The 18,172-nt window shown below is 51.2% G+C and overlaps 2 protein-coding genes across 2 annotated transcripts in view; one reads left to right on the top strand and one right to left on the bottom strand.

The window, feature by feature from the left end:
* Nucleotides 1–4,679, top strand: part of GLP2R (glucagon like peptide 2 receptor) — a gene marked incomplete at both ends in the record, with an annotated part of 51,474 nt that extends 46,795 nt beyond the window's left edge. Inside the window, 2 exon segments of the mRNA XM_079725063.1 lie at nucleotides 3,280–3,321; nucleotides 4,344–4,679. Coding sequence (XP_079581189.1) covers nucleotides 3,280–3,321; nucleotides 4,344–4,679 — 378 coding nt within the window.
* Nucleotides 4,680–11,134: 6,455 nt separating this feature from the next.
* On the bottom strand, nucleotides 11,135–17,963 carry RCVRN (recoverin; the record flags this gene model as incomplete). Its single annotated transcript, XM_079724671.1, has 3 exons — nucleotides 11,135–11,250; nucleotides 14,176–14,287; nucleotides 17,583–17,963. 3 exons carry the CDS (start codon nucleotides 17,961–17,963, stop codon nucleotides 11,135–11,137), a joined length of 609 nt encoding a protein of 202 aa, XP_079580797.1.
* Nucleotides 17,964–18,172: the final 209 nt, after the last annotated feature.

The following is an 18,172-nucleotide window of genomic DNA, read 5'->3' as shown; positions in this document are numbered from 1 at the left end:
CATGTGACCCCTTGATCAGCTGATCTCACACACCCAAGGCCAGTTGAAGATAAGACGCTCATGCAGAGCTTTGTGGGACAGATTTCTTTGTAGGACAGATCCTAGCCTATCAGACTCCCTGGCAAGGGAGCATGTTTGGGTCACCCATTACTGTGTAGCAAACTCCTCCCACACTTCATGGCTTGAATCAGAAACTATGTTATTATCTTGAATGATTCTGTAGGGTGAACCTTTTGATACATGTCATCTTTTTTTTTTTTTTTTTCTTTTGTGGTACGCGGGCCTCTCACTGTTGTGGCCTCTCCCGTTGCGGAGCACAGGCTCCAGATGTGCAGGCTTAGCGGCCATGGCTCACGGGCCCAGCTGCTCCACGGCATGTGGGATCTTCCCGGACTGGGGCATGAACCTCTGTCCCCTGCATCGGCAGGCGGACTCTCAACCACTGCGCCACCAGGGAAGCCCGATACATGTCATCTTTGAATGGGGCTGCAAACATCTGAAGGCTTGATTTGGGCCAGAACGTCCAAGACAGCTCATTCACATGGCTGGACGTTGACATGGGCTGTTGGCTGGGAGCTCAGCTGGGGCTAGCGATTAGGAACCTAAGTTCTCCATGTGGCCTCTCTACTTATCTTGTGCATCTCAGAGCGTGGCAGCTGGACTCAGTAGTATCCCAAGAGCAAGTGCTCTAAGAGGGAGGAAGCAGACACTTCCAACCCTCTTAAGGCAAAGGCTCGGAAGTCCCAGAATGTCACTTCTACCACATTGTGCTGGTAGAAGGAGTCACAAGGACGTCCCAGATTCAAGGGGAGGGAAGGTATGGTCCATCTCTTGATGTGAAGGGTCCCATATGCCTACCAGGAGGGGAGAAATCCTTGGGGCCGTCTCTGGAGACCAGCTACCACACTGATCGTTTGGTCCTGCAGCAGCCTGAGCTCTCCTCCCCACCAGGCACCACCAAGGAAGGCGAGGAATCAGAGCAGCTCTGCAGATGGAGCTAGAAACACACGTAGGAGCTTGTGCCTGGACAGAGGCCACGCACCTTCTGAACACCCCCACGCTGTTCCCCTCCAGCCCGCCAGGCAGAGGTGAGAGCATGGGTGGGCAGGTGTGCAGGTGTACATTCAGTGGGTCGTATCTTAGTGACTCCACTATAGAAATTAGCACTGGACCCAACAGCTTCCTTTCCTTGCTGCTTTAGGGGACCCTTCACTCTCCCAAGGGCCTATTGCTTAGAGTATTTCACCAGCCTCCTGCTGTCAAGGGATCTTTGGAGAGACCGCCAAGTGGTGGTGACATACCGAGTGACAGCCATCTGTTCGTGGGACCGCTCCCTTCACACTCGCTTCATCTAGAATGAGAGTCAACCAGACTCCAGGATGTCCCTCAAACCATGACTCAAGAACCTGAAGAAGTGAAAGACACACTTGTGATGAGGAATCCTATTTTACCCAACTCATCTGTGAGACGTCTGGCACACCAAAAGCACGCCCACCCCCTTCCAGTATTTGGCAGTGAAAAGACCAGATGAAGGTGGTCTTCTGGTTGGGGGAAGGGGGCGGGGAGGGACAGATAATAACCAAGTTGACAAATGAAGAACAATTCTGGTTATTTATATTCTGAAGACTATATAAAATAGAGAACTGTGATTGTGACTAGAACGGCTACCAAAAATTGAGTGGTGGGGAAAGACTTCTCTTTTAGGAGATATTTGAGCTATGACCTGAATTTTGAGAAGCCAGTTAGGCAGAGATTTGAGGAAAGAATGGTCCAGAAAACAGAAAGTGTGGCCACGGGACCTGAGGAAGAAATGAGCTGATAGCCAGTCTCCAACATGACCCCCGGTCATCTTCGCCTCCTGGTTTTCACAGACTTGAGTAGCGCCCTCTCACACAGAAAAGGGTTGACCTGTGCGACCATTAGAGTATTGTGGACGTGAAAGTGTGTGATGTTTGAGGCTAGGACATAAAAAGGGTTGCAGCCTCCGCCTTGCTCCCTTGGGTCACGCCCTCTGGGTGAAGCCAGCTGCCACGTCCTGAGGACACATAAGGAGTTCTATGGAGGGAGATGGAGGTTGCCTACCAACAACCAGCACCAACTTGCCAGGCATGTGAGCTGTCTTGGAAGCAAGTCAAGCCTTCAAATACCTGAAGTTCCAGCCAACAACTTGACTGCAGCCAGAATGACCCTGAGCGGGAATACCCAGCTAAGCCATGGCCAGATTCTTGGCCCATAGGAAGTATGTGAGATGATAAATCTTTATTGTTTTGATCCACTTAGTTATACAGCAACCTAATACATTAGCTTGAGATGCTGAAGGCACCCAGAAGGTCTGTGTGGCTGGAATATAGTAGCTGAGGGGAAGCGTGGTACAAGGTGAGGTCAGTGACACAGACTTGTACAAGGCCACATCACCTTAGCTCCTCCTGTGGTTAGGATATTGTATTTTAATCTAAGTGTGATGGTAAACCCCAGGCATGAAATGATCTATCTTTTCAAAAGAAATATTCTGACAAGAGAAAAGCGTATTTACTATCTCACAAAAATGAAAATTTCAGGCTCAGGTATAGCTGGATCCAGGTACTCAAACAATATCATCAAAATCTGTCTCTAACCATCTCCAGCCTCTGCTTTTCTCTATGTTGGCTTTATCCTCAGACAGGTGCTCCCCACGTAGCTGGGAAGATGCCCTTGAGTGTCTCCAGACTAACTTTGACTATAAAGTTGGCAAAAGCAGGGAAGAGGGTGCAACTTTCTCTTCTTTCCTGGTGAAAAGAACTGAGATTGGGCCTGCTTGGGTCACATGACCATTTGGGCTGTTTATTGTGGTGATGGCCCTCCTAGAACATGAGGACCAAATGATTGACAGCCCTGCCAGAAGCCCAGGGAGTAGGGGAGGGTCAGGAAAGGATGCAAATCAGGCAAAAAAATTTAGCCATTGCCCACTGTGGACAGATAGAAATGGGACAGTCACCTTGTACAGTATTTATATAATTGAATGAATGATGTAGAACCTTTAGGGTTTAATCATCATTGACCTATGAGCATGTAAGCAAATGCCTAGGCTGATGTGGGTGGTGAGTGTCAAAGTAGGAAGAGACCCCATGGAAATCCGAGTTAATGTAATCATTATGACTCACTCTAGTTAGTACAAGCAAGTAGCTGCCTGCCTCTTGTAGGGGCCACTAGGACCAGGGCCGTTCTGTGGACTTTCCAAGTGACCGTCAGACACACCTTCTACTGAGTCAAGCTTCATGCCACCTCTTCCTTTCATTCCAGGGACTTCTTGTGGCCTTGCAGTATTGCTTTGCCAATGGAGAGGTACGTTTTCCATGCTGCCATCCTGGCTCCCTGCGAGGCTGGGGCCGGCATCCTACTGCCCCTGGAGAGTTCGGTTTACATGATGGTGCCATGGGGGTGTGTGCAGTGACCAGCACGTCCTGGGACAAATGGGTACCACAGACATCCAGTAGAGAGAGCAGCAGGCATCTTAGACCGATGGGGAAAGGTATTGGGATGAGTTTTCTTTCCAGAACCCAACCATGGCCCCGCTGGAGCTGCACTGGGAGTATCAAACTGTGATACAGTTACCAGCTGTAACTCTGGAGTCCAAAAATCTGCATTCAAGCCATGACTCACCCACTTAGGAGATCTGCATTAGTCAGGTCACTGTGGCTCTTTGAGCCTCAGTTTCCTCGTCCGTAAAATGGGAATAACAATGGTCCCTACCCTGCAGTGATACCCCAGGGATGCATGGTAAAGGTCCTATGCATGGTAACAACGATTATTTTTATTATTAATATTATTGCAGAGCCCTCAACCAACTCTTTGCTCCCCCAGAAAGAGGCTTGAAAGGGGGAGGGGCAGAGGCCAGAGCAGTTTTCTCCTGACTTGAGGAGTTGGTGGAATTTCTGGCTCCCTTTCATCTTCCCCTCCCCCCATCCCAGGTTTAAATATGGATTTCTGTCTCCTTCCACTAGAATGTAAGCCTCTTGACATCAAAACCTCTTCCGTCTTGCTCACTGCTGCCTTTTCTATATCTTCAAGCAGGGACCCATGATCCACCAGGCAGGTTTCAAATGTCACCTCGACACAGTCCTTTTCTGAACACCCTATCTCAGATTTTAGTCTCCTCACCCCACTGTCCTGCTTAAAGGCCTCACCGTGTCACTATCGTCTGCTCTGCTCACATGTATTTGTTTGCTTCTCTTTGTTCGTTTCCCCTAGTGAGAAGGTAGGTTTCCCCAGGGTGGTCCAGAGTAGCCACTCAATACACATTTGCTGAGTGGACACAGGACTCAGTGACTCCCAGGCAGTAACCCCGCCCTCTTCTCACCTGGCAGGTGAAGGCCGAGCTGCGGAAGCAGTGGGCCCGCTTTTTGCTAGCCCACCACTCGGGCTGCAGAGCCTGGGCCCTGGGGAAGAACTTCCGATTCCTAGAGAAATGTCCCAAGAAGCTCTCGGAGGGGACCGGCTCCGGCAAGCTGCAGAAGGCGCGGCCTTCGCCCCACGGTGGGCAGCTCCTGCACTTGACTGCGGAGGGCCTGGGGGTGGCGGGCGCCCTGCCCCGCCAAGGCCACGCAGCCTGGCCCCGGGGCAGCAGCGTGTCGGAGAGCAGCGAGGGGGACTTCACCCTGGTCCACACCATGGAGGAGATTTTCCAGGAGAGCGAGATCTAGGCAGGAGCCCACATCTCTGGCTCCGCACCCTGGAGACTCCTGAGATGGGCGACGGAGGAGGCGGCCAAGCTGCACGTTGCTGACCTCGCGGGTGCATAGTCAGCCCACTTCCCGCGCACCCCGCCCACTCCGACGTGACGTCGCCCCGCCTACTTTGGACGTCTCTTCCAGGCTTGTCCTGCTCTGTACGACAGAGGCTGCGTACACTCACCGCCTCTGCGTGCCCTGTCATCCTCATCACCCCCGCAGGTGTGTTTTCCAGAATGCCACCAGCCTCCCGGGCTGGGCCCATATTCGAGTGAATGGAGCCCTAGGATACAGAGAGATGTCTGCTATGAAATAGAGGCCAGCCGCTATCCTTCCTTTACCCTTCATGGTACAAGGTGTCGATCTGAAGTCGGGTTCAGTGTGTCCAAGGACCAACTGCGAAGTGTTTTAAATGCAGAGTCTGACTCATGGCAGAGATTCTAAGAGGGTGCATCTGGGATGATGGCCGGTGATGGGAATTGTGTAACAAGCATCGCAGGTAATTCGGATGCGAGCCCACATTTTGAAAACCTGGGGCAGGATGCGCGGCAGCCCGAAGCCCCTCTGAGCTGGTGGGAGAGACCGCCGGAGTTCTGCATACAGCAGTTCAGCTGTGACACGCCTGCCCTCCTCTGACAGGGTGGACCGCACTCCGCCCCCCAGAGCCCTCTCCTTCCCTTCTCTCTTCTTCCTCTCTTGTCAAGTCTTCCCTCCCTCTCTCCATCTCAGTTCTCATCCGTGGGCAGCAGCAGTTCTGTTTGATCTGTAACGAGCCCATCCTTCCTCGGAGGGTTGGCCCCAGCACCCAGGGCCCCTCTGAAAGTTGCTCTTGGTCATTTTCTCACTTTTCTGGCTCCACCTGCCTTTCTGAGCTTGGCTTCTTCAAGCCTTACTTGCCTACCATTCTCTGCCATTTTTGGTTTGCCATTGATACCTGGATGGATGTACCTTCTGCTCTGAGAGGTTTGCCCACTGTTCTCCCGGCCCTGAGTCCCCCACTGATAAGAGTCCCACTCGTATGGAATTGGATGCTGAGAGCTGGAGGGGACCCAGCTGAAATGAGAGGACTGTGGCTGATCTGGACACACCGAGGAGGCACCGAGGGGGCTGGGGCTGTGGACCCGGTCTGCAGGTGGGGAGTACGTTGTGCCCAGACCCTGAGTGGAGGGTGCTTCTGGAGGCTGAGGAGGGCCCAGGCAATTAGGGTCAGGCTCAGTGGCTGCAACTTTAAGGCAAGAGGCTGAGGAAGGTCAAGGGAGGAATGTTCTATGGAAACAGGATGTCAGTTCTCAGGAGCGTCACTTTTACAGCGTGTAAAATGTATGTGTATGTGGGTGGCTGGAGTATGATGCTGTGGGACCAAGTCCTATATTAGGGGGAGGCGTGATATGATACTTATCAAGTAGGGGTGCCAGATTTTGCAATTAAAAATACACAATTCGGATATAAGTATACGTATAGCTGATTCACTTTGTTATACAGCAGAAACTAACACAACAATGTAAAGCAATTATACTCCAATAAAGATGTTAAAAAAATCCACAATTCTCAGTTAAATTTGAATTTCGGATAAATGAATATTATTATTGTCTAAGTATATCCCACGGGATATACTTTACGTGAAATCCAAATCCACTGCACATCCTGTATTTCATCCTGGAGTTGTCCTGGCAACTCCATTGTCAAGGATACTTTGCAGCAGGACAGAGACCAGGGTGAGGCAAGCAGACCTCAGTTCAGGTGCAAAATTTAAGAGAGTACTAAAAAAACCCCAGTCGTCAAGATAAGTAATATTTTAATGCAATATTTAAAAAAATCAAATCTGCAAGCTACAGCCCACGGGCCATTTATAAAAATGACATTTTAGGCTTCCCTGGTGGTGCAGTGGTTGAGAGTCCGCCTGCCGCTGCAGGGGACACGGGTTCGTGCCCCGGTCCGGGAAGATCCCACATGCCGCGGAGCGGCTGGGCCCGTGAGTCATGGCCGCTGAGCCTGCGCGTCCGGAGCCTGTGCTCCGCAACGGGAGAGGCCGCAACAGTGAGAGGCCTGCGTACCGCAAAAAAAAAAAAAAAAAAAAAAAAAAAGACATTTTATTGGAACCAAGGCTGGGATGAGGGTGAAGCAAGTGAGGCCATGAGATGCAAATAAAGGGTCTGGTCCTGACTGTATAAAATTTTGATATTTTGCTCATCATGGACGTTTTAACATTAATTTTTATTTTTAAATGATTGCATGAAAATATTATTTATCTTGATTACTGAGCTTTTTGTCGCTTACCTTAAATTTCGCACCTGAGGCCGGTGCCCTCCCCCCAGTCCTGGCTCTGCTCTGCAACAGGGGAAACTGAAGCAATGACATTAGGCAAGTACATAACAAAGCAAAGGTTTGTTTTTTGGTGTCCAGATTGTCCACAATTCAATCATTAAAATATATGTCCTACTTTTTCCTTTCTGCAAAAATCTCTGCTGTTTCTCATCAACCCATTAGCACCTAGAAAGCTGGGCCGTGTCGTATTCCCAGCTAGTATCCAGCATAGCCAGTTCAGAGCAGGTTCAGAACACATTCATCAAAGGAGACAAGACAGAAGCATCTTGGGAGCATCAGATGCTGTCGAGGGTCAGTTATCCAGGACCTGGCTACTGATAGAAGGAACTTTTTTTAAAAGCACTTGTAAATATGGCCTCCCCGCTTACTCCACAAATGGGGTGGCACACACACACACACTGCTGCTTGCTCTTGTTCTGCTAATGATTAACATAAGTTTATTTAATTTGATTTGTATTTTGTTGATTCTTTTACATTGGTTTCACACCGGAGCTGAAGGTCTCTGCCCCTGGAGAATCTGGTGCACTGTTCCTGGCCAGAAGTGGGAAAAAGAGCTGCAGTGTTAAGCCTGGGAACCTGGGTGGTCCATTGTCTCAGGGACCAAGAAGAGTGGGCAGAGAGGTCGGAGAGAGAAGCAGAGGTCAGAGGTCAAAAGGGTGGAAGGCAAGTGTCTGCCTTCTTCCAGACCACTCCCTAGATCATTCACTTTGCTGTTGCCTTAAAGATGCAGCCTAGTGGGTCTCAATCCTGGCTTTGCAATCACCTGGGACACTTTCTAGAAACATCGATGGCTGGTGAGGCCAGAAAGCACACCAGCAGCCCAGCACACAGCTTGGACACGTCAGAAGCACTGTAGCCTTGGCTGTGGTGGAAATGTGACTGGTGGCAGCAATGGTACCTGGCACTGAGGGACCTATTGATGAATCTGTCTGGGGTGCCTCCTGGGGATGCTAAGAAATGCCCAAGAGCCACTGCACAAGAGGCTGGGACCCTGTGAGAGCAGTTTGGGTTATTCTTGACGAGTTTGTTTCTGCCCTTGAGTTTCCATGTACATGAGGAAGCAGAAGTTCAGAGATGTGAAGTGACCTCCACCAAGTCTCTATAGTGGACGTCTATTTTTACAATCCACCCCTCTTATACTAACAGCACCAAAATTTTCCTTTTGGAAATCACACATCTCCCACTCTCAGTCCTTGAAGTTTGAGTCATTCCAACTCCATCCTCAGCCCCAAGGATGGGCATGAAAATCTGCTTGGCCAGCCTGAGCATGACATCCTCCTGGCACCAGATATTGGGTCAGGGATGGACATAGAACCAATCAGAGCCAGTGAGAGACAGTCCTGGGACTCTTGACAAAAAAAGCATTTTTTCTTTCTTGCTGAAATTGGAACCACAAAGAAGTAAGCCTGGATCTGCTGGTAGCCCTCTTGGGGGAAAAGCCTGGCTGGGAATGGAGACTCCACAGCAGCAAGCAGAACGAGGAGATGGAGAAAGAGCCCTGAGACCTTGCTGGAGCCCCTGGATTAAGCCTGACCTTAAAGTTGGTGCTACTCCTGGAATTTCAGTTACATGAGTCAATAATATTTGTGCCACAGCAACTGGTGTTGGGTCTTCCGTTCCTTGCATCTGGAAGAGTCTTGATGACATAGCTCATTACCACCCCTACCTCCTTCTCTTCTCTTCAGTCAAGTTGGACTTTACACTGCCTCTGAGTTCTCTTAGCATCTTCCCCACAGGGTGCCCTAGAGCTGTACAGGATCCCAGCCCAAGTGGCCCTGCCACCCCAAGCTAACAGAGGATGTGCTAATTAGGTTATGACTCTTGGGTCCTCCATGGCCAACAGAAGGTCCAGTGGCTCCTTTATGTCTCTTATTGAACCACAAACCAACACGGTTATTATGCAGTGTCTATCCTTTTAGGCTCGAGTGACAAGGATACCTTGACCTCAGAGAGAAGTGAAAAGCTCCCAACTTCACACCCCAGTCAACCAGATTCAGTCATGGAGGGGCAGTGTGTGTGGAAAGAGCACTGGAGTGAGGCATTGAGCCCTTTGGTTCTATCCCTAGGCCACCCTGGGTCTTTCGTCTCCCTCCGACGTGGCTCCTGGGTGGCCCGCTATGTCTGATACTGGAGGGGTATCTTGGGCAGGTTATTACTGTCCTCCCCCCCAGAACCACTGGACCAGATGCTGTGTAGTCCCCTCTCACTTCCAGCTCCGATGCTGTGCAATCCCAGAATTCTCTGTCCTGTCATGTCCAGGTGAAAACTATTGAGGCAGCCTGGTGTAATCAAAGGGACTGCTGTTTGAGTACCAAATCCTACTCTTACTTCGTGGCCTTGGTGTCCTCATCTATACTGTGGGGATAATAACACCTCCATCAGTGAAGTAATGCCGAGCATCCAGCAGGATGCCTGGCTCATAGGAAACGCTCCATCCTTGAGTGTTATGATGACTCTCCAGTTCACCCTCCACAAAGAGCAGCACTTTCTGGCAGCGGTGATTGTGCCATTGCTGTTGCTAAAGCTGGGGTGATCCCCCCCATGCCAGCAGATGGAGATGCCCCAGCCTCAGAGGGTTGCACACAGGTTGCTCAAGTGTCCAGGACATCTGCATGTCCTGCCTTTTTCTAACCTCATCTTGGAACTTAGGCCTGGAGAATAAATGAACTTTCAAAACGATGAACACAATGCTCTTGAGAACCCGCCAGTGGAGCTCTGAGGTGTCCCAGGCCCTAGAGCTCTGATAAGGCAGTGTGGGCCAGTGGGCAGTGCTGGCCTGGCCTCTGCTCGTTAGCTGACCCTGGGCGAGCTGCTTGCTGTCTCTGCGTCTCCTTTTCCTTGTCCCTAAAAATAGGGGCCTCGGGGCCATCTGTCTTCACCTCGCAGCGTATCAAAACTGACCTTGTCATTATCTCCTGAAACCAGCGTCTCTCCCAGGTGTTTCCCATCTCGGTGGATGACGTCACCACTCACCCGGCACCCAAGCCACAAACCTGGCTGCCATCCTTGCTCCTCCCTCCTCCCCTGTACCAGTCAGGTGGATTCTACCTTCTAAATATCTCCCGAGCAGGTCCCATTCTCTTCATCGCACTGCTGTTCCCCTGGCCCAGACCACCTGGGCGACTGTAAGAGTGTGATCTCCAGGCCTCGGTCTTGCCCCTCTGATTTATTTCTACCCTGCCAGAGGGTCCTCTGACAAACATAAATCCTTCCTACTTGAAACCCCACACGGTACCCACCACCCTCACCTCCCTGGGGCTGCAGGGAAGGCCTTGCATGCTCTGGACCTTGTCTGCTTTGGAGGCTTATCTCACAATCCGCTCTCCCTCCTCTCTGCTCTCTGGCTACGCTGGCCTTCTCAGGGTCCTAGAACTCGAAATGCTCATTCCTGCCTCAGGGTCTCTGAGGCACACTGCTTTCCCACCACCACCCTTCCCCCACGACAGTCCGCTGGGTCTGAATTGAAATGCCTCTTCATTAGGAACACCTGCCACATCTCTAGGCTAGTCGGCCCCTCCCATTGTGCCTTCCCACAGTGCTTGGCGTGTCTCCGCGGTAACCTCATCACCTCAGCCGACTCCTTCAAGGTCTGTGGTCACCTCTGCGCCCTGAGTTGCACGAGAACAGGCCTGTGCTGTCTCTCTCCTTCAGCACCACAGTCCCCGCACCCTGGCCTACGACTGCGACACATCCTTGTCTTTGAGGCTGAGCCGACAGAAATAATTTCTTCTTCCAGTTCGAGAATGACCAGTCAGCTGTGTGCCCGGCTCCTCTTGCATTTATTGGAACCTGCTTACCCAACAATCCACAAAGGAGCTTACAGGTAGGGGGTGGGGATATTTAGGGCTCCTGTGACCTAAGCCTGGGATTACTGCGGAAGCCTGGGCTGGCGGGCAGGTGGAGGGGAGGCAGGCAGGTATAGTGGGCGGGACTTGGTGAATTGCTAAAGACACTTCCGTTTGGCAGGAAGCTCTGCTGCGGGGTTAATGTGCTGCGGGGTTAATGTGCTGCGGGTTGGAGGCTCTCCCGCCCCGGGGGGCGCGTGTGCACATGCGTGTTTATGTTGGGGCGGGGGGACGGGGAGGAGACCTGAGCAGTTGACGTCAGGGTTTCTTTTCCTTAAACTTCTCCTTCACTTTTTGCGGCTCAAATTGGATCAGTCGCAGAATTTCCGTATTGGCTAGGGTTCCCTCGATGAACTCTTTCTCTGTAAGTTTATCTGTGTACAGGGGGGGAAGAAATTACCACAGTCAGGATAGGCTGCGATGAAGCTGACGTCGGCCAGCATACCCAGTACGGATGGATCTATTATGAAAATACTGAGTCTCGGTGCCCCTGAGGGTAACCCCATCCCTGACTCCACCCTAGGACCCCTGGACCTCCCCAGAAACCAGCAACAAGAGGGTTAAGTTCAGGCACTGCCGGGCCTCCAGGAAGTGTGCTGTGTCTCTTCTGATTGGCTGGTGATCCTTTCCTAGGCTCTCTGCATCCCTGATCTACCTTCCCATTTAGGACAAGAGAGATCCTTGTCCCCAACTATTGAATTCAGTTCTATCCAGTGAAATGCACTCACTAAGCCCTTCCTCTGTGTCAGAGTCACTGTGTTTGGGGCTGAGGTCATTGCAGGGGCCAGAGGGCAGGGTGTGGCATGGAAAGGAGTGAGATAATGTCCCCTGGCCCAGGAAACTGTTTGTCTGATGGGGAGACAGTCACCTGTAGAACTGACCCGAAAATGAGGCAGCTGTTCCTTCCTGCTCATGGCTATGCTCATAGTCCTGCACGTAGTAGGTGCTCAATAAAGCTTGGCTGAGCTGATTTGGGTTTCGCCATTGGCTTATGTTCCAGGCCTTTTCGGCAACCTTAATCCTTCCTGGATTAGGATCCAGGCTGTTTCCCTGTGCAGGTCAGGATGGTGAAATTTGGGTTTTAAAGTCCCAGCCACCGACTTCCCTGGTGGTGTAGTGGTTAAGAATCTGCCTGCCAATGCAGGGGACATGGGTTTGAGCCCTGGTCCGGGAAGATCCCACATGCCGTGGAGCAACTAAGCCCGTGCACCACAACTATTGAGTCTGTGCCCGGGAGCCACAACTACTGAAGCCCTCGCACCTAGAGCCCGTGCTCTGCAACAAAGAGAAGCCACTGCCACGAGAGGCCCGGGCACCGCAATGAAGAGTAGCCCCCACTCGCCACAACTAGAGAAAGCCCGCGCACACCAACAAAGAACCAATGTGGCCAAAAATAAATAAATTTATATATATATATAAAAAAGAAGTCCCAGCTGCTCTATCAGCCTCACACATAGCTTGAAACTCCTCCCAGGAGTGAGGCGTTGCCTCCAGATGGGCCATGTGAAAACACAAGTCACGTGGTAGGAGTACTGTCTCAGCCTCTCAATACCACTGCCCCCTGTGACATTCACCTGGGTCAGTTTTCAGTTTAGCACATAGCAGAACAAGGGACTCAGCAGGTGAAAGAGCCAGTGGGGTAAGGTGCCACCAGGCGGCATCTTAAGCAGCCAAGAGAAGGTGCTCAAAGGGGAGGTGGCATCTGAGTGAGGCAAGGGAGGTGCCTACCCTCCAAAATTTAAGGAGGCTCTCACTTTTAGGGTCCTGCGAGCACAGGGCTGGCACCTGAGAATGGGTGCCTCCTTAAATTTTGTGCCAGGGTACCTCACTTGCCTCGCCCTAGTTCTGGCCCTAATGTCAAAGATCTGGTTGCTAATCTGCCTTCTTCCTAGACTGCAGATTAGCAGGTCCTTATTTAACAGCCTGCTCAGGCCTGTGCCCGGGAACCTTGGTAAGAGACTGCCCCAGAGATCACAAAAGGGGCCAATGCCGGTTCCTCAGATGTGTTTGGACCACGCAGTGTTTCATCAATTGAGGCACTTTGGATTTTAAAAATCTCGATTGCTGGCCTCTCTTTTTAACAAATCAGATGGTGGGGCCCCAGTGGCTCTGTATTCCAGTGTGGCAACAATTGACCAGAGGCTGTAAGACCAGACAGACCCTCAGGCCCCACACTGTTTGCCAGCCCCTATCTATCACTTAGTAGGGCCTCTGTCCACTTCTGTCTCGTTCATCATCACGGCCCCTGTGGTCATTCAAGTTTGCAGCCCCCATCTGACACCAGCCCCTCTCCTGTGTCCTTCCCGAGTTGCACATGGGCCTCATGCGCCAGCAGCCCTCGCTGCCCAGTTGTGGAATCCATCTGTGCTTACAATGCAAGGCCGTGCTCCCCACAGGCTGCTCCCAGCCAGACTGAACAGGGCAGGGAGCCAAGACAGGCCAACTCCTGGAAGAAGGGGGCTTGAGGACACCCCCTCAGCTTTGCCAAGACTGTCCTAGCCCAGCACTGCAGTCTAAGACTTTTCTTACCCAACCCGCTTTCCTTGCCTCTGCGCATAAATGTTTCATCTGCTTTGCAGTCTGATGGCTTATCCCTGCCTCTTCCAGACCCCTCCCCATTTTCCCTCATATGCCTTCCCCCCATCAATCTCTTGAAATCTAATTGAAATCTAATCCCATCTGGCCATGCTTCTCAAGGGACCCAAACTAACTTCCTAAAGGAAAAACCATGTAAACTGAGATCCCACTTACTTGGGACTCCATGCTTTCAGATTATTCTGAAGTGAGGTTTACCCTGTCCCAACCGTGCAGAAGGCATTTTTATAAACAAGTAAACCAAAGTGTCTAAAAAAAAACAGGCACTCCATTGAAAAAGAAAGTGGTTTGCTTGCAAAGCCTCTAAACTTGCCGTTTGCATACAAACTGCTAATGGGCTGTTGCCTTGACTTTTTACTATTCCTTCAATGTGGGTTAACTCTGTCATAACAAAAGTTGTTTTTTTCTTCCAAAGCACACCATCATTTAGAGCCTTCCTCCTCCCCCCAGAGATCTCAGGCAGGGATGGAGTTTTATGAGCGGTGGGACGTGGTGCCATTTCCCATCAGCTCCAGAGGGGTCCCACAACTGCCCACTGACCATTCTGCTCACTCCCCACAAAAGCCCTTCCGACAGCCCCGCAGCAGGAGGAGGGGTCCTCGGTCCTGCGTGGGCACTGGACTCGGAAGGGTCGATCTTGTTGGGATCTCTAGGACACAGCCCATGACTGTGAAATCAAAGCCTAGGAAGGAGAAGTAATTCACCATCATCCGTCTTGCCAAAGAACCCCCAGATCTTCTCAGCTCGCTTCTCTGGGGTGTTCTCATCTTCCGGAAGATGCTTCACGTCCTCAGGACTGATCATCTTGAAAATAGCCTGCACCAAATCAAGAGGGAGAACCCATGAGAGGGAGTAATTCTGGGGGAACCCATGTCGCTTACCAGGGTGCACCACAGCAGAGGTTAAAATGCAGATGTTCAGGCCCCAGCCCGCCCTACTGAATCCAAGTTCCTTGGGGTGGGGAAGGGGCATCTGTACTTCTGAGGTCCTCAGAAGGGACAGGGAATGTGGGGGAGGGCTGAAGACGGCTTTCCCTTCTTATTTTGTCCCTTTCTGCACTGTTTGAATTTCCTGCCCCTGTAGACATATTACTTTCATCTTATTAAAAAAATGAAGATAAGAATCAAAAACTTACTGATGATAATCCCATAGCAATCCCGAGGCTGCAGTTTGGGAACTGGTAGTACCTTTAACCCCACTCCCCAGAAGTTTTAGAATATCAAACAGCTTCTTCTGGGTCCAGGTGGTACCTTGGTTGTAAGGGCTAATGTTTGTTAAGTGATCAACGTGTGCCACTTTTCTAAGCGCTTTTACCTGTAAACTCATGACAAGTTTATGAGGTGGGGGTTATTGGCCCCATTTCACAGAGGAAGAAACTGAGTCAACTAACTTGTTAGAAGTCACCCAGCCAGAAGCAGAAGAGTGGAGATTCTAACCCAGGCGAGTTTGGTTCTAGAACCTCTGTACTTGCATCGCCTGCTATTCTGGAATGTCTCAGAGAGCATTCTAGGGGCTGGGGAAGGTCTCGGGAAGCCCCTCATTTACCCTCCTGCTCAGGGAGGGATCCAGAGAGAGATTTAGCCTAAAGCTCAAGGATCCGTCTCACCTCCCTCTAGTCTCATTAATAAAGGAGTTGGATGGACAATATCCAGCAAAGAAGGAAGTGCCTCCCGACCTGTGATCAGGGAAAGGGACAAGGTGGTCTCGATGTGCCCTTTCAGCTCCAGGTTACTAGGATTTCACCAGGCCTTGGAGACATCGGGGAGCCAGCCAGGCAGGGGCAGTAATGCCTGTGAAATTAACCTGGAGGGAAGATCAGCAGCTTTAGAAGCCCCCTTTCAGCTCCCTGTGCTGTAACAAGAGAAGCAAGGAAACCAAACCCAGCAGCTGGGGCAGCAGCCTTGCTGACAGCGCTCAGAGCCCAGAGGTTCCCGGCGCTGAAGTGCAGCGGCTCCCTTAACTCCTCCGTCTGTCCTGAGCCAGGGAACCATGCGCACGCTGGACGGCTAAAGGCTGGGAGTGACTGGCTGCCGGCCAACCCCGCTTCTAACGCCAAGGACGGACTGTCAGGGCCTTGGTGAATGGACCGAGAACGAACAATTGCATCCTCACCCTGGGCGCTGGGAGATTATATGGTTTTCTCGAGGCCATGCAGTTTGGTGGTGAAGTAGTTGGGACTAGAATCCCTAACTTCTGACTCCCAGGCCAGTGACCTTGAACCTGGTGAATAGTAGAGGCTCAGCATCATCTTTTTTTGTGTGTGTGTGGTATGTGGGCCTCTCACTGTTGTGGCCTCTCCCATTGCGGAGCACAGGCTCCGGACGCGCAGGCTCAGCGGCCATGGCTCACGGGCCCAGCCGCTCTGCGGCATGTGGGATCCTCCCGGACCGGGGCACGAACCCGTGTCCCCTGCATCGGCAGGCGGACTCTCAACCACTGCGCCACCAGGGAAGCCCTCGGCATCATCTTGCATAGCCTCAGCTGTGGATGCTCCCCTCCTTCTCTCCTCCCCCAGCTCCTCCTTTCCCTGAAGGAGCACCAACTTGTAGGCCTCTGCTGGGCCTGGCATCCTTTAGGTGGTTCTGAGGGAGTGGTCCCCATCCCAGGCCACCTGCCAATCCAGGGGAGCTTGCTCTACAGGCCGTGCCCAGAGGCCAGCGAGGTTCCCGCACACACCTGCCCCTAATGGGAGGCCCAAGCAGAGTCCACTAACCACAAGCTGCATGCTTAGCTATTTTATTTATGGTTTCTCCTAATAAGGGTGGAAGAACTGTGCAAATGAAAGCAGGATTGCAAATGCATCAAAAATATATAAAATATGAAAAATACTCTCTCTTAACAGGAATGGAATTAGAGAAATAAAGCTAATGGCATGGGGTAGTGGGGCAAAAAAGATCCTGTAAAACGATACTAAATGAAGGGAAATAGAAATGATATAATAGGAAAAAATAGAAGCATCTTCATTGTCCAAAAATATAGGGATGGCTAAATAATTTTATGGCATGTCCATAAGATGGAATTCTAAGCAGCTATTAAAAACAGTTTGATATTGAAAACATTCATAATAAAATAGTGGCTGAAAAAAGTATACTAAAAACTGTATGTGAATATGTCATAGTTCTAAAATTATTTTCAAATCTACAGATAGAAGACTGGAAAGGTATATGCCCATATGTTGACAGTAGTTTTCTCTCTATAATGAAAGGCAATTTTCATTTTCTTTTGTGTAGGTTTCTAGATTGCATGAATTACTTATATATTAAATGAAACTATTTTTCAGACATCTAAAAATCTTATTGGATGATCTATCTTATCCTGGGCCAATGTATTTGAAACATGTGTCTTTAAAATGACTTGTGAGGGACTTCCTTGGCGGTCCAGTGATTAGGACTCGGAGCTTCCACTGCCATGGCCCTGGGTTCAATCCCTGGTTGGGGAACTAAGATCTCACAAGCCGTGTGGAGATATATATATATATATATATATTTGTATATTTATATATATTTATATATATATATATAATGACTTGTGAAAGAATCTGAGTACGTCCTGTGGAAGGTTTTGAAGGACTTTTTTTTTTTTTTTTTTTGCGGTACGCGGGCCTCTCACTGTTGTGGCCTCTCCCGCCGCGGAGCACAGGCTCCGGATGCGCAGGCTCAGCGGCCATGGCTCACGGGCCCAGCCGCTCCGCAGCATATGGGATCCTCCCGGACCGGGGCATGAACCCGTATCCCCTGCATCGGCAGGCGGACTCTCAACCACTGCGCCACCAGGGAGGCCCCTTGAAGGACATTTTAATGAAGGAAGGAAGGAAGGTGGGAGGGAAAGAGGGAAACAATATAGGTAAATAATAGGAAATACCGAGATTCTTCTTCTTTAGGAGGAAAATGAAGCTGTGGGAATGCGCCCAGCCCTCTATTAATATTGGTCTATTGGAGACCCCTCCTGACCACGCTGTCAGAGCCACTGACTCACAAAGCGCGGGTCCCCACTCCCCCCTCCAGCCCCGCCCCCAGCCAGGCCCCCTGTGCAGAAGCAGCAGCAGGGAGGGGGTCCTGATCCCGGGTGACCCCCGTCCAGCTCAGCCGGGAGCGCAGAGGCTGACACTGACCGAGACGATCTCCAGCACTTCGTTCTTGCTGATGCTCCCGTTGCCATCCACATCGTAGAGGGAGAAGGCCCACTCCAGCTTCTGGTTGGTCTTGCACACGCTGGTCATGTGCAGGGCGATGACATACTCCTTGAAGTCCAAGGTGCCATCGCTGTTGGTGTCAAAGCTGCGGAACACGTGCTGGGCGTAGGCCTTGGGGTCGGCCTCAGGGAAGAACTTGGAGTAGATGGTCTGGAACTCCTGCCGGGTGATGCGGCCGCTGGGGCACTCCTTCAGGAAGGACCTGTACCAGGTACTCAGCTCCTCCTCTGTGAACCTGGTGTTCAGCTGCAGCTCCTCCAGGATCTCCTTGGACAGGGCTCCGCTTTTGCTGTTCCCCATGGGTGAGGAGGTGTGGGCCCAGCCGGTCAGTCACCGCTGGGTGGGTGGGCGTGTGGGAGCAATGGGGTCTCCTGGCTGCCTGGCTGGGCGCTGCTGGAAGCGGTTGCACCCTGAGATGCTGGTGGATTAGGAGGATTTGTGGCTGGCTCACCCCAGTACTTGGAGAAAGGAGGGGCCTGGAGCTTGAGTGGGGAGACGAGCTCCCAGAA

This window comes from Hyperoodon ampullatus (assembly GCF_949752795.1).
Source record: "Hyperoodon ampullatus genome assembly, chromosome: 19".
NCBI lineage: Eukaryota > Metazoa > Chordata > Mammalia > Artiodactyla > Ziphiidae > Hyperoodon > Hyperoodon ampullatus.
Note: the sequence above shows the minus strand (reverse complement) of the source record. Positions and strands in the feature narration are given on the sequence as shown.